This window comes from Heteronotia binoei, chromosome 7 (assembly GCF_032191835.1).
Source record: "Heteronotia binoei isolate CCM8104 ecotype False Entrance Well chromosome 7, APGP_CSIRO_Hbin_v1, whole genome shotgun sequence".
Lineage (NCBI taxonomy): Eukaryota > Metazoa > Chordata > Lepidosauria > Squamata > Gekkonidae > Heteronotia > Heteronotia binoei.
In genome coordinates this window covers 115954520-115977883 of record NC_083229.1, presented here as the reverse complement: position 1 = coordinate 115977883, position 23364 = coordinate 115954520, and the positions used below count along the sequence as shown (strand labels likewise).

Genomic DNA, 23364 nt, shown 5'->3' with positions numbered 1-23364 from the left:
AGTCACGCTTATTAGCTGTTACAACTAACTTGCTCACCATTCTTCTCCTTCTTTAGCCATCCCAGTTTGAACAGTGTGTTGTGCATTCTTTGCAGTCGCTCAAGGGTGTCCTTGATTGCAAGCCTGGGGAGACCAGCGTAAGTCATCTTTAATACGTCTTTTATGTTCATGAAAATTCCAATAATCTGAACCCAATGAGCATCCAAACCCATGTGCACTTAAAGCAGGGGTGGAATTCTAGCAGGGGCTACTTTGCATATTAGGCCACACACCCCTGATGTAACCAATCCTCCAACAGCTTACAAAAAAGAGCCTTGTAAGCTCTTGGAAGATTGGCTACATCAGGGGTGTGTGGCCTAAGATGCAAAGGAGCTCCTGCTAGAATTCCACCCTTGGCTTAAAGTAACAGCTCTGTTACTGCTACATAATCTCAAGATAAATGAAATTAATTACAGCAAGCCATTATAAAAAGCAAGAAGGTCAGTACAATAAATGTTATGTAGCAGCATGGCAATCTAGTAACAATAAAAATGGCATTAGAGTTGTTCTTGTCATGATATCCTAGCTTTCCCTATTGACAATTCCTTATTCTTAAGATGGGTAGCCATGTTTGTCGGTCTGTAGCAGTAGAAAAGAGCAAGAGTCCCGGAGCACCTTAAAGACTAACAAAATTTGTGGCAGGGCAGGAGCTTTCATGAGGGCAGGGAACTGTTCCTGTTGGCAGCGGAGAATAGGACTCACAATAATGAGTTTAAATTAAGGGCAGGAAGGTATTGGCTGGATATTAAAGGTAAAGGTAGTCCCCTGTTCAAGCACCAGTCGTTTCCAACTGGTGCTTGCATGACGTTTTCACAGCAGACTTTTTACGGGGTGGTTTGCCATTGCCTTCCCCAGTCATCTACACTTTCCCCCCTGCAAGCTGGGGACTCATTTGACCGACCTCGGAAGGATGGAAGGCTGAGTCGACCTCGAGCTGGCTACCTGAACCCAGCTTCCGCCGAGATTGAACTCAGGTCGTGAGCAGAGCTTAGGACTGCAGTACTGCAGCTTTACCACTCTGCGCCACGGGGCTGGCTGGATATTAGGAAACACTTTTTAAAAGTAAGAGTTGTTGATGCGGAATCAGCTACTGAGGGAGGTGGGTGAGCTCCCCCTCACCGGCAGTCTTTAAGCAGCGGCTGGACAAACACTTGTCAGCGATAATCTAGGGCTCTAGGCTGATCCTGCATTGAGAAAGGGGTTGGACTAGATGACTTTTATGGCCCCTTCCAACTCTGATTCTACGAGATAAATCTATCAGTGGCTTCTTCAGATAAGTCTATCAATGGCTACTAGCCATGGTGGGTGATGAGAGCCTTCACATTCAGAGGCACTACACTCTAAATCTCAGAGCCGGGAGGCAACATCATGAGAAGGCCTCAACCTCTATGCCATGTTGTTGGCTGTCCAGAGGAACTGGTCAGTCACTGTCTGAAAGGCAGGATGCTGGACTAGATGGACTGTTGGCTGATCCAGCAGGGCTCTTCATAGGTTTTTATATTCTTACACTTGAACATCATCACAGATTTGGAATGATCATACCAAATTCTAGATCCTTTTTTTCTATTTTAAAAATATCGATGATACATCCATGAAAATCCTAGTGAAAATACCTCTACTATTTAAGCTGCGACAAATGCTGCTAACTAGGAATATTCCTAACCTTCCAACCCAAAAAGAGGACATTTTCATCAAAAAAACTGTTCAAAAGAGGATGGATTTCAAAAAAAAAAAAAAAGAGGACACATCCTTTAAAAAGAGGCATCTGACAGTCCTACTACAGCATATAATGGATGCATGTATTGCACAGTGTCTCTTTCTGCGTGATGTACTTATGCTTAAAAGCAAAGGAAGGTATAATAATTTAAATGTAAAACTTTGAATAGTATGTATGTATTTATTTACTGTAAAAAAAAATGTGTGTGTATATATTTCTTCCCAAAATGTTATTCAGATGTATATTTGATCTGAACCTCAGTTTTTGTTGATTGATGCAATTAATTGACTTCAACGTTGCACATTAATTTTAACGCAGAATAATTTTAAATATACGTATATTCAGTTATGTTATATACATTAATAGAATAAGTTTCTTCTGTTGCTTCGCAAAACATGAGAGGCGCTCGGACAGCAGGACCTGATTAGCCACTGTGTGTGTGTGTGTGTATTTGGCCGCTGTGTGACACAGAGTGTTGGACTGGATGGGCCATTGGCCTGATCTGACATGGCTTCTCTTATGTTCTTATGTTCTTAATGTGAGGTAGAGTAGTCACCTTTCCTTACAGGAAGGCTTTTTCTCTCAAGTGTTGTGTTTCTTTAGGTTTTCCAGCAGCAGAAAATACAGGAAGATGTGTGCCAACTGAGCATAAACATCATGCAGGTAATACAGTCGTGTGACAAATTGTTATTTCACAAGTGTGAACCCACAGGGAATTGCCAGAGGCATATAGTTTCCCCGTCTCCCACTACTTTCTCTTTCCTTCCCCCGGAAGCTCCCACAGTCTCTTGCCTTTTCCTGCTTGTTGTCTCCTTCCCACCCAGCATCCAGCTTACCATCTCCCCTGTCTTCAGCTTCCCCCCTCCTCCAACCAGCAGCCTCTTACCTAGGAAAACTATGGCCCGTTGTGTGGTGAAAGCCACCGGGCCAGGTCGACTTGCACGGTAGGGAACCTTGAAGGACTTGTGAGGGGTCACCTCACTTTCCCCTGTATCTCCCTCTCCGCACTATTCATTCTCCCACTTTGCTCAAGAATGGAACATTTGAGACTGGATGGTAGTCATTCAGCTTCCCTAGATGAAAGGGGATTATACTGAAGATAATTATAGAGGAAGATGCGGCTGAGAAGATAGCTCTTTTGCAATGATATTATTAGTAGTTGATTGTTGACTTGAATCCTGTGATTCAGTTCCAAAGATGGCTGAGCATCCTACTGGCAGAAGTAGTTTCTTCTCCAAAGGAAACCTCTTGCCTTCAGCAGAATAGAGACGCAAGACTCAAGTCAGTGTGGCTTAATATAGGGATTTTTCCCCCCACAGGTGTTCATTGATTGTCTGGAACAACTGAGTACCAAGCCTGACAGTGATGTGGATACTACACAGTAAGTAAAATAAATGTTAAGTTAATAAAATTGTTACCTGCACATTAACGCTTAATGGCTACTTGTCCAGTTATACTTCTGACAATGTGCATGCAAACACTAGAACATTTTCCCACACATGTACGTGGATCTGACTTCACATGGCTCATTGAAGGAAATCATCTGGCCATTCCTTTATTTCCTCTTCAAGCACCACTCTGAACGTCACTATTAAGGAATGCCCAGCTGGGAAGATGGGAAGCATTAAGGAATGCCCATTCATCAATGGCTGCAGCATGTTTTGCTTTATTGCTGCTTTCTTTGAATCTGGTTCCAGTTTGTGTAGCTTGTTCTGTTCTTCATGTTTGGGTATTTGTTTTGTTGCTGAACAAAAGACCTTAACATGTGCTTCCAGCACTCTTCCTGAAAACAGTTCCTCTGGATCGGATTCGTTACCCGCACTTTCCACAGTGATCATGGATTCAGAGGAGTTAACCATGTTAGTCTGTTGGGGCAAAAATAGCAAAGGGTCCAGTAGCACCTTTAAGACGAACAGATCTTATTGTAGCACAAGCTTTCAAGAAACACAGCACTCTGCGTCAGAGTTGGTCCAAGAGACCTCATTTTGGGGGTTCCCTTCAGTTCAGATCCTATCCAGGCATCCTTAGTTACTGACACATCCGTGATGGACTGACAGGCCTGTTGTGCGAATGTCCAGATCCATGTGTTATGAGTCACCTCAAGAGAACTTCCCAACACATAAATGTTTTCGGATTAAGCACCATAAAATATGCACTGGTGGCCTGCTTGCACCTGACCAAGTGCCAAAAGAGTCAGCACCTGAATAGGGGCGGGCGGCTGCTGTGCCATGTGCCTGATCTGGATTGGGGCTCTGCAGCAGGTTTTTTTTTAAAAAAAAAAAAACTATAACTGCTTCTCAGATGGTCAGGACCGGATCTACGTTTTCTGAGGGGGGACAAAATTAAAAAATGATGCCCCCTTATGGGCCCATAGAATAGAATGGACTCCATACCCAATTTGGTGCCCCCCCCCCGTCGGCACCCAGGGCAAGCATCTCCCTTCCCCCCCCCCCCCCCCCCCTAGATCCAGCCCTGCAAATGGTATCATGTTTAGTTTGGCTCTGATCACCTGGCACTCTGTTATACTTCAGGAAGATCTTTTACGATTTTTCCAGGTAGCTATTAACATTTCCCAGGCAGCTATTAGCCGCCCGGAGCCTGCTTTGGCGGGGAGGGCGGGATATAAATAAAATATTATTATTATATATTATTATTATTATTATTATTGTTATTATTTCTGTGGTTTCCATCCATAGATTGATGTCTAGCTGAAGTCAAACTATTTAAAAACTAATTTCACAACTGCTTTGCACTACCTGGCGAGGCAAGTTAAATCGCTGAGCTTTACCAGAGTGCAAATCATACATTTTTACATAGGTCATCCCCTCAAATTTTACATAGGTCATCCCCTCAGGCAAAGCTTTTTTTGAACAGGAACACAGTTCCAGCTGGCCTGGTGTCATGGGGTGTGGCCTAATATGCAAATGAGTTCCTGCTGGGCTTTTTTGAACAAAAAAGCCCTGTGTGAAACAATGGTGATGTCAGGGGGTGTGGCCTAACATGCAAATGAATTTCTGCTGGGCTTTTTTTTTTCCCTACAAAAAAAGCCCTGCCCCCCAGGTCATCATGTCAGTCATGTTCTGTCGCCTATCCACATGTCTTTGCCACAGTTAAGTCCCTCCCCTCCAGGGAGCTCTGGGAATTATAGTTCTGAGAGAGTGGTTAGAACTCCCTGACTGAGAATTTTCAGCCTCCTCATGAAGTTCTCCTATTTCGTTAGGGAAAGTCATGACAGTCAAACTAACGTAAAACCAGTTTAAATGTCTAAGTGTAGATTCTCCAGTGGTCCTGGAGCATTCCTCACATCTGAGGTAGTAGCTCCTCCTCTCCATGGACAGGGTCACCTATCTTTGCAGTTCCTGGGGGGGAAGGGCTGTTCCCAGAACTCTCCAGTTGTTTGGCCCTGCCTTAGCAGCAGGACGTCTTTGACAGCACTTCTTTGAGTACAGCAGTTAACATAAAAACATAAGAGAAGCCATGTTGGATCCAGTCCAACACTCTGTGTCACACAGTGACCAAAAAAACCAGGCACCATCGGGAGGTCCATCAGTGGGGTCACAACACTAGAAGCCCACCCACTGCGCTCCCCCCCCCCCCCCAAGCACCAAGAATACGGAGCATCACTGCTCCAGACAGAGAGTTCCAAAAATACCCTGTGGCTGATAGCCACTTATGGACCTCTGCTCCATAGGTTTATCCAATCCCCTCTTGAAGCTGTCTATGCTGACAGCCGTCACCACCTCCTGTGGCAGTGCATTCCATGCGTTAATCACCCTTTGGGTGAAGAACTTTTATCAGTTCTAACCTGACTGCTCAGCAATTTCATTGAACGTCCACGAGTTCTCGTATTGTGAGAAAAGGAGAAAAGGATGTGAGAAAGGGAGAAAAGTTCCTGGACCCTTCTGAGCAGCAAGCTTTTGATCTTTGATGAGGCTCTCGGAGTGGGAAGGGCTACTCCATCCACCCAGGGCTGTAGCCAGGATTTTAAAAATCGTGGAGGGGGGGGGCTATTTAAAAAGTCAGGGGACACCCTTTCTCATTCACTGTGGGACTTGCCACTTCTCAGAAGCTTTCTGGGGCAGGGGGAGCAGCTGAAGATTCTGAAAGTGGCCAAGTCGAGGCAGCCAACCCGAAAACTTTGGAGACAAGAAGGGACTGCACATTGCATGTAAGCAGGGAGGGTTCCTTCTACCTCCCTACCCCCCACCCCGGCACTTTGCAGCCATCAGCTCCATCTGTCCCCCTGCTCCCCGGCCTATTCCACATGCCTCCCACACTTCTGCCTCCCTTCGCTCCACTTGCTGCTTTTGCTGCTGCATTGCACTGTGCCTTGCTCAACTCTCCCAGCTCCGGATGCAGCTGACGACACTTTGCCAGCTTAGCCATGGCAAAAAGAAAAAAAGCAGGCTGCACCTCAGAGGGCCCCCTGGGAGTCAGGGCGCCCTGCTTAAACGTCAGGGGGCAGTGCCCCCACAGCACACCCCCCCGTACAGACAGTCCACGGTGGCAGAGAGCAGGAGACTTTGGACACAGGATCTTCACCTCTTCTCCTTACCTCCCAAACCAACAGTATTGTGGGATCTCCAGTCCTAGGATTTGGAGCTTCCCCAGTCACTCATGGAGTGACTAAGAGTGGTGGCGGCAGCTGCACCATGGCTCCTAGTGCCTCTGAAGGAGCTGGCTCCAGAGCAGGGCCGGCTGTGGCCTCCTTCAGCCTTCCTGAACTTGGAAACAGATTGGAGAGTTCTGGGGGCAGCCTGTCCCCTCTGGGAATTACATCCCCTCCCCTGTAGGACCCTGTATGCTGAGAGGAGGAGCTAGTATCCCAGACATGAAGAATGCATGAACCAACACGAAGGAAGATTTACGGTGAGCAAAACAATCCTCTGTTGTACCCCAAATATTTATGTTTATGTTTATTGGATTTATATCCCACCCTCCCCACCAGAGTAGGCTCAGGGCTGCTCACAACGCATAAAAACAGTTCACATTACATTATTAAAGCCATTAAAACAGTTAAAACTTTTTGGTGCTAATATCAGTTGACACTATTACATTATTACATTTCAGACTTAGAGCAATGCTTAACCATTAACATTTTGGGTCAAAATCTCAGTCTTTCAGCTGATGTTTCATCACCGGATTTATTCGGCAGTATCCATGAAGACTCCAGCTTGTCATTAGTAAGTGTGGGTAACCTCTTTTTAAAAAACTAATGGAATGATATTACAATATTCAATAAGTCTGATAGCGTAGAATAAGGTTTGATTGAAAGGAAACTCCGGGGCTTACGTATATTTCAATGCGAAGGAGCATCTTTCTGAATTTGCCAAGCCTTTAATTGGCTTCTCAAAAGAAATTTAATCAGTCATTTTTCATTTTAAAATGGACAGTTTTTTATGTATTGCTGTTTGTCCTTGTTAATGGGATCTTAAGGAAACATGGCATGCTACTAGAAACAGCTGTATTTTATTTATTTTTTGTTGATCTTTAATCATGTTTTCTCTTATTAGCAATGAGTTAGTTGAACAATATATCCTAACCAAAGGAACTGAAATGACAGGTGTCGTTAATACAGAAAGCAAGCTTGCTGCATGATGAACGTGCCTTCAGAAATGAACTAAAGAGATTAGCACACAAGTCCTCATCCATTTAGTCCTTCTGTTTCGGCTGGTAGAAATTAATGAAACCCTCCATGAGTGGGGGGTGCTTACATTGGGAAACGTCCCAGTTCAGGCATTTGGATGCAGGATGGTGTTGTAAATGTCTCAAGATGGAGGAGGTATATCAGCGAGGAGAGAAAAAGGGGAAAGAAAGGAATGCCTTGTGAGTGGCAAAAAAAAAAAAAGCAATGTTGATACGCTTTCAATCTGTAAAGATATGATATCAACATACCTTTAAAACCCTTCTGATGCCATATTTGCAGGGCTTTTTTTTTGCGGCAGGAGCATCTTTGTGTATTAGGCCACACACCCCTGATCAGGGCTTTTTTGTAGAAAAAGCCCATCAGGAACTCATTTGCATACTAGGCCACACCCCCTGACATCACCATTGTTTCACACCGTGCTTTTTGTAGAAAAAACCCAGCAGGAACTCATTTGCATACTGGGCCACACACCCTGATACCAAGCCAGCCAGTTCCTGCTCAAAAAAAAGCCCTGCCCCTTATGTAGCCAATCCTCCTGGAGCTTACAGGGCTCTTCTTACAGGGCCTCCTGTAAGCTCCAGGAGGATTGGCTACATCAGGGGCCTGTGGCCTAATATTCAAAAGAGTTCCTGCTACAAAAAAGCCCTGCATATTTGTATTCTCCTTAAGAGAGTTTGTCTCAGTAGTTCTGTTACTCAAATATAGAGACTTGATCTCTTTTAATTTTTTTTTGTATTTGTCATAATAAATTAGACCTGTCTTCATTTGAGTAACAGTGATTATTTTTTTGCTAACAAAATGATTTACACATGAATTTTATATGTACCGCTAATGCATTTTTCTTCCTTGGTTTAGGAACGGAGGCTTTTAATCGTGCTTAGTAACTGCTGCTATCTAGAACGTCACACCTTCTTAAACTTAGCTGAGCACTTTGAAAAACATGGTTTCCAAGGAGTGGAAAAAATCACTCAGGTAAGGCTTTGTTCCAAATTTAGTTGAATTTTTAGTAGCTGAACAAAATGTGAGATTCAGACAACTGGATGGAAATTTAGGTTGCAATTAACCGAGTATTTAATCTGGAGTCACAAAAGAATAACCTGTATAAATTCAAAATACTTCTGCTTAGAATACTGATAACTCAAGCTATGGCTTACACTCAGATTCTAACTGTTTCCATGCAGGTACGTCTCACTGATTCCATTGGGCTGTATTTCCAGATCAGTTGCTTAGCATAGTAGGCTATTTAAAAGGTTCATTTTGAGGCTGGTTTATAGCCTGGATTGGTTGGGGAAATGATTTTTAGAAGGGGGGAAATGGCTTCGGCATGACAACGATGGCCGCCTAAGAGACTGCTCCCTTCCTTGAACTCCCTCTGAACCCCATAATCAAAACTCTGACCATCGGGACATGGGCAATAAAAGCAGGGACAAGACAGCATTAACTCTGCAAGCGGTAAGGACATAACTCGGTTCTTTACAAAATCCCACCCTGACAAAAATCAAGACCCTGCTCTACTTGCTGCAGATACAGCAGCTGCTAAGGCTCTGTTCACCCCTGTTTTCCTGCCAGCTAACGATCCAGGGTTAGTTTCACTTTTAGCCGCTATGGAAATCAGGCTTAAAGAGACTATGACGGCTCTGATTCAGCCTCTCACTGACCAACTATCAGATCTTAAACAGACCCTTCAGGTAGTCCATCAAACAGCTGAAGGGACCAAAGAAATGGGGCTATCCCTGAAGGAAGATGTAACGGCCCTTCGACAAGAAAATGGCGCTATACAGGATAGAGTTCTTTATTTGGAATCGCAGGCACGCCAATTCCATCTAAAATTCAGTGGCTTTAACGAGCAACTGACTTTGAATGCTGATGTAATGACTTTTATTTCAGACTGGCTGGATAGCATTATAGAAGTGCCTGAATCCACAACCCCGCTCATCTCTATTGCCTTCCGTTTGGGTCCCCCACACCACCCTTCGCGACAGGGCCCCCGGGATATTATTGCGGTAATCCCTGATGTTAGAGTGCGAAGAGCAATTCTGGAAGCTGCGCGGAGTCAGGGCCATCTTACATTCAAGGGGGATCGTATTCTAGTCTTTCAAGATCTTCCCCCAGCAGTCCTCAGCAAGCGTTGGACCCTTAAGAGCGTTACTGAAGCCCTACGGCAGGCACGAGTTCGTTATAAATGGAGAAATTTGACGCGCCTCCAGGTTTCTTTTAAAGACAAGCTGTATCTGGCTTCGGGTCTGCAGGTACTGCAATCTCTCAACATTAAACACTCTGCTGATGGCCAAAAATCTAACTCTAAACGGCGTCGTGCCTCCACATCATCCTCTAATGATGAAATGAACTGAGGGACTCACATTGACTTGGTTTTGGTATATTGTTCAGCTCTCATGTCCCATGTAATATTTTTAAACAGATTGTGCAACATTCCTGCTTCGTGCCAACTCTAAATTTTTGTTATGTTCTGAAGCTAGTTCCTATCGTGGTTCAGCGGGGGAGGAGGGGGGGCTTCTCAGGTTAGCCTCCGAGTTATTGATAGTCTCTGGTATCGGACTTTGTCCCTTTGATTCCAGGTTAGGGATTCCTCTTTTTTGGTTTTTCTTCTCCGTTTCTTCTCCTGGAATCCATGAGACTATCATTCATTATTATATTTTGTTGCTCAAGTTTCAAGGGTGCTGCAGTGATTGCTTTTACTATCACCTACAAATAAGTGCCATCTTTGTTAGTTATTGTTGAGCTACTACTTGACATTTGACAGACAAAATTTGTTTAGGTTAGAGCTTTGCTGACTTCGTAGTGATAATTGTTATATATCATTCTCACAACACTTGCTAGCATACATAGTCCTCTCTTGTGCTTGGAATATTGTTTTGTGAAGCACTGTAGATCACCACTTGTCGACCATAACGTATTAGCAATACATTGTAACTTTTGAACTGTCTTTATACCTGCTTTCTCTGGAGATCTAAAGCACATATTTGGGATAGAGACTTTAGGTAGTTTGCTTAGCCTTCTTATAAGTTAGTCTTTATCTAGCTCAATCATATTATATATACAATTCAAATTAGTATTTTAAGAAAATTAATTCTGATTTGATTATCCACGTTTAATTCATCATAAAGTGTTTTGGTACTACGTTTAATTAACAGTTGTTTGCGGGGAGGGGATTTTTACTGCTTTGATTGCTCCTGATTGATTCACCACACCTTGATTGGCTTAGTAAAATTAATTGAATTTTTATCTACAGAAACTGTTTTATCCTTGAACCTATAAAATTTAGTTTTTTAATGATAGAAGTAAAATCTGTTCAATTATATGTCCTTTTATAATTAATTCATTACATTCTATTCATATCTGAGTGGATCTGCTTTTCCATTGATTTATCTAGTTTTATTTTATAAAAGAGGGGTGATAGTTCATAAGACTTTAATATTTTGTACAGCACCTGTTATTGCCTTTCCCACTCAGTGGATCTAGCTGCTTAATTAATTTTGCGTCTTTGTCTGTGATTTTTCTTCAGTGCCACCTAGTGTAGTTAACCTTCTCTGTCTTACCTCTTGGGTGCGTTTAACTTATTTAATTTCCTGTTTGTAGCTCTTGTATTGTCTCTCTGATTGTTCCACTCCTGTGTCTTCTACACTCTCTGTTTGTTTCCTTTTTTCCCTCTGTGAGAGCTTGCTCTTCTATCTTCGTATTCTAGTTCCGTCTGCTCTTTTTCTGCTCCATACCTATCTGATACTGCACCATGAGCCATGCCTGGAACATTACCTCTCTTAATATCAGAGGTCTACATAATCCCATTAAGAGAAAACGAATCTTGACTAATCTGTCAAAATTACACACTAATATCTGTTTGCTCCAGGAAATCCACCTCGGAAATCCTACTGCTTCCCCACTGAAAGCTTCCTGGATCCAGTCTCAACACCATGCTGCTGGAAGCTCCAACTCGCGAGGACTCTCGATCCTATTCTCTAAACGTGTGCAATTTCAACCACAAGCCACTCAGCAAGATCCCCGTGGTCGCTTCATATTTGTTAAGGGCATTCTGGATGACACACAAGTGACTATTGCTTCAATTTATGCGCCGAACAGCGACCAACTGGCTTTCCTAGAAGAGACCTTTACTGCTTTAAAGAACTTTCAAACTGGTGAGTTTATTATAAGGGGTGATTTCAACCTCATCAGTGACTGCAATCTTGATTGTTCACATCACAACCCAAGACGCTCTCATCAATGTAGACACCAAGCCAAACTGTCGGAGCTCTTTGGAAGATTCCATCTGTCATATCTGGCGGCTTCAACATGGCACTGAAAGAAATTATACTTACTGCTCATCTCATTTCGACGTACATACAAGAATAGACTATATCTTACTATCAGATACTCTTTTGAAAAAAGCTACAAAATCTGACATTGTCAGACCATGCCTGGGTCTACTGCTCCATAAATCCTGATGACACCCAATCAACTCCAAAACATTGGACTTTGAATAAATCTTTACTATTGAATGAAGAATGTGCGCAACAAATCGAGTTGGGGGGGAACAGTGGGAGGGCTTCTAGTGTCCTGGCCCCACCGATGGAGCTCCTGATGGCGCCTGGGTTTTTTGGCCACTGAGTGACACAGAGTGTTGGACTGGATGGGCCTGATCCAACATGGCTTCTCTTAGGTTCTTAGGAATCTCATATTAAGCAGTATTTAGATGACAATGGTGCCTCAGACACATCCACATCCACGCGATGGGCGGCTCTCAAAGCAGTGCTCAGAGGTTATTAGATTTCTTTGTCATCATCCTTAAAGAAACATCGCAAAGCTCTTAAAAGTGAAGTTCTTTCTAGAATTCGTCAGTTAGAGGCCCTTCACAAAGAGTGTGGGAAAAAAAGCTATACAAAAAACTTACTATGGAACGGAAAATTTTAGAATCACTTGAGAGCTCCTAGATTCAAAAGAATCTTCTCTACATGAAGCAAAGACATTGAGTTAATTCCCCTTGATCACTAAAGATACTATCGTGGAGAGTTAAAGACAAATTTGCATCCAAATTTATTCATGCATCCCATACTAATGCTGGTCAGCTCTGCAACATAACCTCAGAAATCATTAAAACGTTTCTGGAGTATTATAAACAATTATACTCCTCCAAAAAAACCCCATCTTCTCTAATTACCGAGTTTTTGTCTCAACATCCTAAAATAGAATGTCTATCTACTGAACATCAAGACTTCCTTGATTGCCCTTTTGCTCCTTCTGAAATATTGGACACCATTAAAAATCTTAAGATTAACAAGTCCCCAGGTATGGATGGCTATTCGTCCAAATTCGCCCTAAGCCTGCTTCGGCGGGGGAGGGCGGGATATAAATAAAATTTTACATTACATTTTACAAATTCTATAAAAAATATGCTCATATTCTAGCTGAATCCTGGTCTGCTGCTTGTAATGAAATTCTTCAAACATGTTCTCTTCCTTCCACGTGGAATGATGCTTCAGTCATAGTGCTGCCCAAAGTTGGTAAGAATCCCATGCTCCCGGCTTCTTACCGTCCCATATCGTTGCTGAACTCTGACTATAAAATCTTTACAGCAGCTCTCGCAAGATGCCTCAACTCACTAATAACCACCTATATCCATCCAGACCAGACTGGCTTCATGCCTGGCAGGGAAATCACTGACAACATACACAAGACCCTGCACATCATATCCTCTTGCCAGTCGTCCAAATCAGCAGCTGTTTTGCTTTCCCTTGACGTTGAGAAGGCATTCGACTCCCTGGAACCATCATATTTGCTATCCCTACTAAAGCATATGTCATTTGGAGAATCTTTTCTTAATGCCATCAGGACAATTTACTCAAATCCATCAGCCCAAATCGTCATAAATGGTCAGTCATCGAGCACTTTCAACTAGCAATGGGGAACGAGGCAAGGCTGTCCCGTCTCCGGCTCTGTTTGCATTAGCAATTGAACCTCTGGCAACACTGATAAGAAACAACAACAACATACAAGGAGTCAATTGTGATACCCGTAACCTGAAACTCAGCATGTTCACAGATGATATGTTGCTGTATATATCCATTCCTGAATCATCTCTACCTCCTCTTCAAGATTTATTGTCTTACTTCTGCCTACTGTCGGGTCTGCAAATCAATCAGTCCAAATTGAATATCCTTCCTCTGAACTTACCTGCTTCCTCTGAGGTTTTTCTCTGCCAGCACTACTCATTCCAATGGTCTCAGACTTCTATTCCGTACTTGGACATCCAGCTGCCCAATGACCTCGCACAACTACTTCACCTTAACTTCAAAACGAAATTTCAAGACTTTATCAAATGGGATAAATTAGCTGTTTCTTTTGCTGACAAGCTATGTCTTCTGAAATCCTTTGCATTCCCAAAACTTCTATACTTATTTCACACCATCCCAATAGTCATGCCATTGACACTTCTATGCAAATGGCAAGCAGCTTTTACTTCCTTTTTGTGGAGCAACAAAAAACCAAGAGTAGGTTTTCATATCATATGGTGTCGCAGCTCCAATGGAGGCTTTAATGTTCCTGACTTAGCATTGTATTATAGAATGGTGTTATTAACCAATGCGGTCAAACTGACTCATTGCGGTGACACTGCTGATTGGTCCAAACCAATTATATCTATTCTATTACCACTCTTTCCTCAAAACTCAGTTTGGGTGGACTCAAAACATAGGCCTGACGGAATCAAAAGAAATCCTATGTTAGCCACAATTTTCAAAGTATGGGACTTCCACTGTAAATATTTGGTTCCAGAATTTTCCAGATTCGCTTCCATCTCCAACCAGACTTGGTTTTCTCCTGGCTACTCCTTCCCTATTCTTGCATGGAAAACAGGATGTATTTCCCAAATCAAAGATGTCTCCTGTGCATCAGGTCTCTTTTCGAAGTCCATATTGGAAAAGAAAAGTGGTCAACCTGTTCCCTGGTTTTTCTACTTACAGCTGAACCATGCCTTTAGCATTTTAGATCTTAGTACCATACACTGCTTTCCACTTACCGACTTTGAAAGCTTACTTCAGTGCTCATCTTACAACACCAAAGGTCTTATCTCTACAATTTACGATATTCTACTCTGCCTGGATAGTTCTAAGCCTTTGGGACACCAGATGCTGTGGCATCAAGACTGCAATCTCTCCCTATCTCCAGAACAGTGGGCTGACATATATTCTTCTCCCCTATGCTTCTCACCGGTGATCAATACCAAGTTACAATCATTTAAAATACTGAATCGTTGGTATCTCACTCCTGCCCGGATAGCTTGCTTCTCGAAATCTTCCTCACCTCTCTGCTGGAAGAAGTGCGGCCAAGCAGGTACATTTGCCCACTGTTGGTGGGAATGCCCAACGATAAAAAAGTTTTGGACTGACATTTTGTACACGATTAATCGCATCACAACTTATCAGATTCCTTTTAACCCTGCTCTTATTTTTTTAAATTTCTGGGACTCCCTCTCTGTTCCTAGAATTCGACAGGATCTAATTGTTAGCTTGTTGGTGGCAGCTAAAGCATCAGTCGCTTCTTTTTGGAAGGCATCTACAGCTCCTACTGTTACAACTTGGCTGTCTAAAGTATGGGAGCATTTTATTATGGAGAAAATGCAATCTAATTTACAACACTCCAACTCCTCTAATTTCTCTGCTAAGTGGTTTCCTTTTGTTGATTACATTACCTCTCAAGATATCCCTCCCTACTCTTTTCAAATATCTATGCTTTACTTTTAGTTTTCTGGTATTCTCTTTTACCTTTTCTTGGCACAGGAGTGGTTCATATTGTCTAGTATATGTGTTTATCTCTATGTATGTATTTTTTCTGGTTTCTTAGATTCTCCTAAATGTTCATGGTTTGCTTTCTCCCCAGGTTCTTATGTTCTATATATATTTCTAAAATGATTGCTACTGACTCACTCCTTAAAGGTCTCCTTTAAATTTTACTGTAATGCTTACACGAATTCTTAATATGCAGAGCTCTATATCTTGTGTTAGGAATTATAATTCAACTTACTCTTGAAGCTAGCTGTCACTTTATGTACATTTTGTAAGCCTTTGTATGAATCATTCAACCATATTACATTCATATATGTGGTCATCTGAAATATCTTAATAAAATTGTTTGAAACTTTAAAAAAAAATCCATCCTGCAGATAAACTATGTTGGGAAAACAAGAGGGGACTTATTAGAATAGGCTGCTAGTGTAGATCAGAGCACAAATGTGAATGCTGTCTGAACTTTAAACTGATGAGTAACATGTATTTGAGAACTGGATTGTGTTAAGAAATGTGTACTTCAGAAATACCAGCTCTGATGGAACCTTTCAATTTTCTTAAATGCCTACTTTTTAAAAATATGCCTAGTTTTCATTTTAAAAGCATCCATTATTAAAAGCTTACGTGCATTTAATTTTTTAAAAGCTGAAATGTTAAATAAATGGTTATAATGTCCAAAGATGAAAAAAAAATGACTCTTAGAAATCAAAACAGTACATCTGTCATATATTTCTTTAGATTCTTGAAGCACTGACTATACCATCCTTAGGAGAATTACTCCTCTGTAAGTCCGCTGAAGTAACAGTAGTAATATTTTCAGAACTTTAAAATCAGGCCTCATTTTGGGCAGGAGCTCACAGGAGCGGAGCTCTGGAAGCTCTAAATGTTATTGTACTCTTTTTTTTCTTACCCCCCTCCTGGCCCCCAATTCTTGTTTCTGGGGTCCATTGTTCAAACCCCCCGTGAGAATTTTGCTGAACTCTAAGATTTGACAAACTTTCTAATATGTTTCCCCACAAAAAAATGGGAAAATAACCAAAACATATACAGCAGTCAGATGGAAATCTTCCTCACGCCACTGTGGCCACATAGGAGAAAGTAATTTAAAAAGTCTGATGGGAGTAAGGTTTTCTTATGACAGTTATAATTCAAGAAGCATTTTAAGGTAGATTCTGCGCCGATATAATTTAGTACGCCTGCCGGTGATGTCAGGTGTGTGTGGCATATGCAAATGAGTGATGCAAATGAGTTGTGCTAATGAGCTCTGGCACCTCTTTTTCTACAAAATGACCCCTGTTTAAAACCTTATAGAAGAGTTCACCTTGAGTCCAGGAGCACCTCAGAGACCAAAAAAAGTTTCAGGGTGAACCTCTTATTGGTCTCCAAAGTGCCACTGGACTCTTAACAGTTCGACTGCAGACCGAAATGGCTACCCTCCGAAACTAAAATATTCTGGAGTAAATAGAATACCATAAACTAGATTTCTTTCTTTCACTGAAAGCCAAATCTACTTCTGCTTCCTATCAGTATGCTTTCAATGTATCCCAAGAATGCCTCCCCTGTTGCTTTTTTTTCTATCATCGATTACCTTTTGCTACCTACGGAAGAGTTTCCCTTTTTTTTTTTTACTTGAGTGTCCTAATGGAATTTCATATTTCCGTTCAGAATATGAAATGTTTAAAATCTTGCCAAAGTAAACACCTGTGCTTCACTCCTCCCCACCAAAATCTCTGAGAGCCAGTTGGTGTAGTGGTTAAGTGCATGGACTCTTATCTGAAAGAACCAGGTTTGATTCCCCACTCCTCCACTTGCACCTGCTGGAATGGCCTTGGGTCAACCATAGCCATCACAGGAGTTGTCCTTGAAAGGGCAGCTGCTGTAAAAGCTCTCAGCCCCACTTATCTCACAGGATGTCTGTTGTGGGGGGACGGGGAAGGTAAAGGAGATTGTGGCTGCTCTGAGACTCTGAGATTCAGAGCATAGGGTGGGATATAAATCAAATTTCTTCTTCTTCTTCTCCCTCTCCATATCACCACCGCCTTCTCACTCCCGCAAAAGAGCGATGCTTAACAAGTTATTGCAAGTTCTACTGCTCCCCCCTCCCGGCTTGTTTTACTCTAATAATTACAGGAAACTTATTCAAATTAGTTAGGGTATGCCTTCATTTTGTGTGCTTTTCATAGAATGAAAATGTCAGTAGTGGGTGGAAGTATGTATGTCATTGTTCTGACTTTTTGTAAACAGAGCTTTTATTAATTTTGTTGTCAGAAATAATTCTGATTTCTTGGGACTATGTATTCAGTTTCTTTCCAGGAATATGTGCACATTTCAGTATGAGATTGTTACTATTTTCCAGATTTCAGTAGCAATGGTGTCTGAGCTAGGGTTGCCAAGTCCAATTCAAGAAATATCTGGGGACTTTGGGGGTGGAGCCAGGAGACATTAGGGGTGGAGCCAAGATCAAGGCTGTGACAAGCATAACTGAACTCCAAAGGGAGTTCTGGCCATCACATTTAAAGGGATGGCACACCTTTTCAATTCCTTCCTTCCATAGGAAAAAATGAAGGATAGGGGCACCTTCTTTCGGGGCTCATAGAATTGGACCTCCTGGTCCAATCTTTTTGAAACTTGGGGGGTATTTTGGGGAGAGGCACTAGATTCTATACTGAAAATATGGTGCCTTTACCCCAAATAACAGCCCCCCCCCCAGAGCCCCAGATACCCATGGATCAATTCTCCATGATTTTCTATGGGAATAAATCTCCATAGGGAATAATAGAGTTCTCAGAAGACATTTCCCTCCCCTCCCCCCGCTTTCTGATGACCCTGAAGCGGGGGGAGGGCCTCCAAACCGGGGGATCCCCTGCCCCCACCTGGGGATTGGCAACCCTAGTCCGAGCTGCTGCTTTTACGGTGATGATATTAGTGCAGAATAAGTTGGGTCCTTTGCCTTTATCAGACATAGAATTTTCTGCCCACCGAGGTGGAGCAGTTCTTGCCCCCCCAGCAAGCGGCCGAGTGATTTTAAAAATGTGCCCTCCTAATCCCTTTTCAGTAACACTGTCCTATGCTTAATGGTTCATGCAAATAAATTCTCTTAATGTTTTTAATAAGAGTTGTGGGTGTGTCATTTTTAGGTCAGCATGGACTCCTTAAAGGAGCTTGACCAACGACTGTTTGAAATGTACATTGAACTGAAAGCTGACCCTATTGTTGGCTCGTTGGAACCCGGCATTTATGCCGGTTATTTTGACTGGAAAGACTGCCTCGCTCCCACAGGTAGGAATATTTTTAAACCTCTGAAACTATTTTAATAAACGTTTGATTTTTTTTAAAAAAAATACATCTGTAGCACAAAATTCTTCTTTATGTTTTAATCTTCTTCCTTCGGTGGTTCTAGCGTATAATTCCTAAATCTTTTGGAGGAGTGTTCAATGCCCCCAAGTAATTAAAGCATTTTGTATCGCTGGTAATCTTTCTTAATAGTTTTTTTTCATTGTTATGCATCTCTATTTCTCATACACCTGCCATGTGGTAAATAATAATAATCTCATACATTATAGAATGGCAATGAAAGATAACTTTGCTACTTTATCTACTATGGGATTTGTTAAAACCTGGCCACCTGTGTATGATACCAAAAGGTCATTGTGTAGGAACTTATGTGCAGGTAGTACTCCAACAATGACTCATCCTGCCTTCCAAAAACCAGCCCAAAAGACTAGTGTGGATGCATTGATGTTTAAAATATATAAAAAATCTTTTACATAGTAATTTTAGGAGGTTATTCAGCAAAGCCTATCATTAATAAGAACATTACTGATGCCTTGCAAGGCAGAATTGGCTCTTATTTTAAAAAATGCCAGCAGTTTTAAGGTTAAATATATTGCATTTCACTAATATAATCACTACCTAATCTGGGCAAAAAGGTGTCTGAACTAGGAATGGGTGCAAACTGGGAAAATGGTGGTTCGTGAATTTCCATGAACCTTTCTGTTTGCTGAACCAGTTTCGGGTTTGTAAGGTTCGTGAAGTGGTCTAAAAGAAAATTTGCAATGCCTGTTTGATCACAGATCATAGTGGGACAAAAATGAGTGGGTGGTCCATAGACTCTGCACAGCTCTTTTCAGCTCTCAAAATGCTATTAGCCTTTTGGCAGCCAGTTGATATGAAGAGTATTGTGTTAGCTGTAGGATTACAGAACAAATAATTTAGCCCACAAATGCCTATTTTCCATAGCAAAATTATTCCTCAAGCACCCCACGATAAGCATGTGTTTAACAGCAGAGGATTGTTGACTATCCTTTGCGTTACTTCATCAAATTCATCAGAACAATTGGTCATCTCCTGTCTTTTGGAACAGTCTTCAAGAGAAAATCAGCTCCTCAAATTAGATTTTGCAGGCATTGCAAGGTCAGACCAGTGAGCCTTTTGTTAAATGTTTTGCCCCTCCAGCTTGCATTCCTATGACTGATCTTAGCTATGTTGGTGTGAAGCAGTAGAACAAAGCAAGAGTCAAGTGCACCTTTAAGACCAACAAAGCGCAAAGATTCAGAATAAAACCTTGTTGGTCTTAAAGGTGCAGCTTGACTCTTGCTTTGATCTTAGCACGGGTTCTGTTTAAAGGTCTGTATTTTGGGTTTTTTGCTCTACACTGAGGCAATTACTTGTTTTTCTTTATTTATGTTATTCAATTTGTAGTATTTTCCCTTTTGTAAATTGGCATATGCATTTTTCATGGATTGTGACCCTTTTGGATAAAAAACCCTGACATTTAAGCAAAAAAATTTTTTTGCCCAAAAGATAAATGATTTTGGATTGAAATGCTGGGTGACAGTGTTATTATTATATCATGTCCCTAGAATTAATTGCTATGGAAAGGGTCAGAGCAAAATGAACTCTCTGATCCCACTGACAAAGAAACAAGTAGGGGCTTTGTATAATAATAATGCTGTCACCAGATGGATGGATGGATGGATGGATGGATGGATGGATGGATGGATGGATGGATGGATGGATGGATTCTGTCTGTCTGTCTGTCTGTCTGTCTGTCTGTCTGTCTATCTATCTATCTATCTATCTATCTATCTATCTATCTATCTATCTATCTATCTTAGAGTTGTAAAGTACCCTCTGGGTCATCTAGCTTAACCCTCTGCACAATGCAGGAACTTCACAAATACCTCCCCCTAAGTTCACAGGATCAGAATTGCTGTCAAATGGCCATCTAGCCTCTCTTTGAAAACCCCCAAGGAAGGAGAGCCCACCACCTCCCAAGGAAGCCTGTTCCATTGAGGAGCTGCTCTAACTGTAAGGAAGTTCTTCCTGATGATGAGCTGGAAACTCTTATGATTTAATTTCAACCCACTGGTTCTGGCCCTACCTTCTGGAGCAACAGAAAACAATTCACCATCATCTCTATGACAGCCCTTCAGGTACTTGAAGATGGTGATCATATCACCTCTCAGCCGCCTCCTCTCCAAGCTAAACTTACCCAGCTCCTTCAACCTTTCTTCATAGAACTTGGTCTTCAGACTTCTCGCCATCTTTATTGCCCTTTATTGTTCCAGTTTGTCTATATCCTTCTTAAAATGTGGTGCCTAAAACTGAACACAGTACTCCAGGTGAGGTCTTACCAGAGCAAGAAGATTTTTGGATTTATATCCCGCCCTATACTCTGAATCTCAGAGTGGTCACAATCTCCTCTACCTTCCCCCCCCCCCCCCCGCCAACAACAAACACCCTGGGAGGTAGGTGGGGCTGAGAGTGCTTTTACAGCAGCTGCCCTTTCAAGGACAGCTTCTACGAAAGCTATGGCTGACCCAAGGCCATCTCAGCAGGTGCAAGTGGAGGAGTGGGGAATCAAACCCGGTTCTCCCAGATAAGAGTCCACGCACTTAACCACTACACCAAACTGGCTCTCTCAAAACAATAGGTAGGTAAGTAGGTAGGTAGGAAGACAGACAGACAGAGAGAGAGAGAGAGAGACACGCCCTGTTTTTCTTTCTCCTTTGCATTTTGGTTTGAAGCAGTAATATGATGCAGTGTAGAATAGCGGCCCCTTCACTACATCAAGACATAATTAGGTATTGTCCATGATGCAGTGTAGAATAGAGGCCCCTTCACTACATCAAGACATAATCAGGTATTGTCCAGTCTACATATTGGGTCTCAGTAGCAAATAGAACTGAGGGAAGAAATCCTGGTTCTTTCTTGTTGCCCTCCAGTAAACAGCTTTCAAACATGTGCCTTCAGTACATTTCAACACAACGTTTTTCCAATCCATAATTTTTGGGTTGAGCTTTAGGTTTAAAAAAGAAAAAGAAAGAAAGAACACCAAACTTGGCTGACAAAGTGAATATAAACCTTAGTCTGGAGTCAGGCTGCCAACTGAGATCAAATGGGCCCTTTAACCAGTATAACAGGACCATGGTAACAACAAGCATGTCGTTATTTTTAAAAAAAAAAAAATCCGCACTGTGCTTAGCAATTTCAAGTTAATGAAACACTTCACAATTTTTATTAATGTTTGGATGAGATTAGAGTTCTGGGCTTGTTCTGTTGCTTTAGAGTAGTTCAACTTTATTAAATCCTAACTTTGAACTGTGAAAAATCTTCAGCTTTCCAGTTCTTTACTTCATTCATCTGCTTCAATAAGTTCCAAATGTTGGATTTTGAACAGAATGTTTAAAAAAAATGAATTGCTTTACACTCTTCCAACTACATCAGACTCGGGCGGAGCTCTTTGAAACTAGAAAATAAAATACTGAATCCACTCCAAGGCACTGTTTCAAACATTTCTCACAGTGCAATCCTAAGAACATTTCCCTGGGAACATGCTCTGTGGAATAGGATTCTGAGTAGATCTCCTTAAGGACCACCTTTCCTGTTTCAACTCCACCCCAGTGCTTGCTTTCTTCTTCACACTGATTTCTGGGGGTCCCTGGCCCTTGGGTAGCTCGTAGAACAAGGACTTTTTTGACCATGGTTCCAACCTGGTGGAATGCTCTATCTGAAGTGACTTTTGCTCTATTGGACCATTCTAGGTTCTGCAGGGCAGGCCGGTAGCCACAGGAGGGGAATGGGGGCATTGCCCCCCACAGCTTCCAAGCAGAGCCCCCCTGACTTCCAGGGGGGCAGCCTGTGTTTTTTTCCCATGGCTGAGCCACCAAAGCATCATCAGTGGCAACCAGAGCTGGGAAAGCTGAGCAGAGCACAGTGCACTGCCCTGAGCCTGACTCTGCGGGGAGGGCGGGATATAAATAAAATTGATGATGAAATTGATGAGCAGCAAAAGCAGCAGGCAGAGAGGAGGGAGGCAGAAGAGTGGGAAAAGGAGGAAATCGCATGGAATGGCTGGGGACGGGGAGGGGAACGGATGAAGCTGCTGGCTGCAAAGTGTCAGGATGGAGGAGAGGGAGGTGGAAGGAAACCCCACTGCTTGCACAGAAGGTCCAGCCCTTTCTTGACTCCAAAGTTTTAGAGTTGGCTGCCTCGACTTGGCCACTTTCAGAACCTCCAGCTTTTGCCCCTACCTCAGAAAGCTTCTGAGAAGTGGCAAGCCCCACAGTGGATGGGAAAGGGTGCCCCCTGACTTTTTAAAAAGACCCTTGACTTTTAAAATCCTGGCTACGGCCCTGCTGCAAGGCCTTTAGGACAGAATTATTCCTCCAGGCGTTCCACCGAAGCAGTGTTACTGGGCCTATGCTCAATTTTTCCGATTGTCATGCCAGAGTGTTTTGCAGAATATTCGTATTTTTATTTATGTTTTGTATTTATGTTGGTAACCACCTCAAGTCCCTATTGCCAGGGAAGAGGGCAGAATAAAAATCAAATGAAATAAATTAACAATAATAGATAATTTCTCTTTAACTCCATTGACATCAATAGACTTAGGAGGGTGTAACTCTGTCAATGGAATCCTAAACAATCTCTTATATGAACACAATAAACATATAGCTTCCTAGAAGCCATTTTAATATGCTTTGGGTAAAGGACCTCCTTTTACTGTGGTGTAAGTTCAGTTTTGACCCACTATAGCCCTGTCTGTTTCATTGTTGCACATTAATTTATTTTTTGTGCCTCTTGGGCTTGCTGAAAATTCCTGTCCTATTTAAAAGATTTCGTTTTCAGAAAAAATAATGTTTGAACACCCATTAACAATTTTT

General features: G+C 42.1%; 1 protein-coding gene across 1 annotated transcript in view; it reads left to right on the top strand.

Annotated features, from left to right (window-relative positions):
* The window catches only part of EXOC2 (exocyst complex component 2), a 129738-nt gene that overhangs the window by 72477 nt on the left and 33897 nt on the right, over positions 1–23364 (top strand). The window contains exons 17-22 of the mRNA XM_060244259.1: positions 57–137; positions 2360–2419; positions 3076–3137; positions 6873–6939; positions 8259–8375; positions 18334–18475. Coding sequence (XP_060100242.1) covers positions 57–137; positions 2360–2419; positions 3076–3137; positions 6873–6939; positions 8259–8375; positions 18334–18475 — 529 coding nt within the window. The remainder of the gene's footprint in view (positions 1–56; positions 138–2359; positions 2420–3075; positions 3138–6872; positions 6940–8258; positions 8376–18333; positions 18476–23364) is intronic.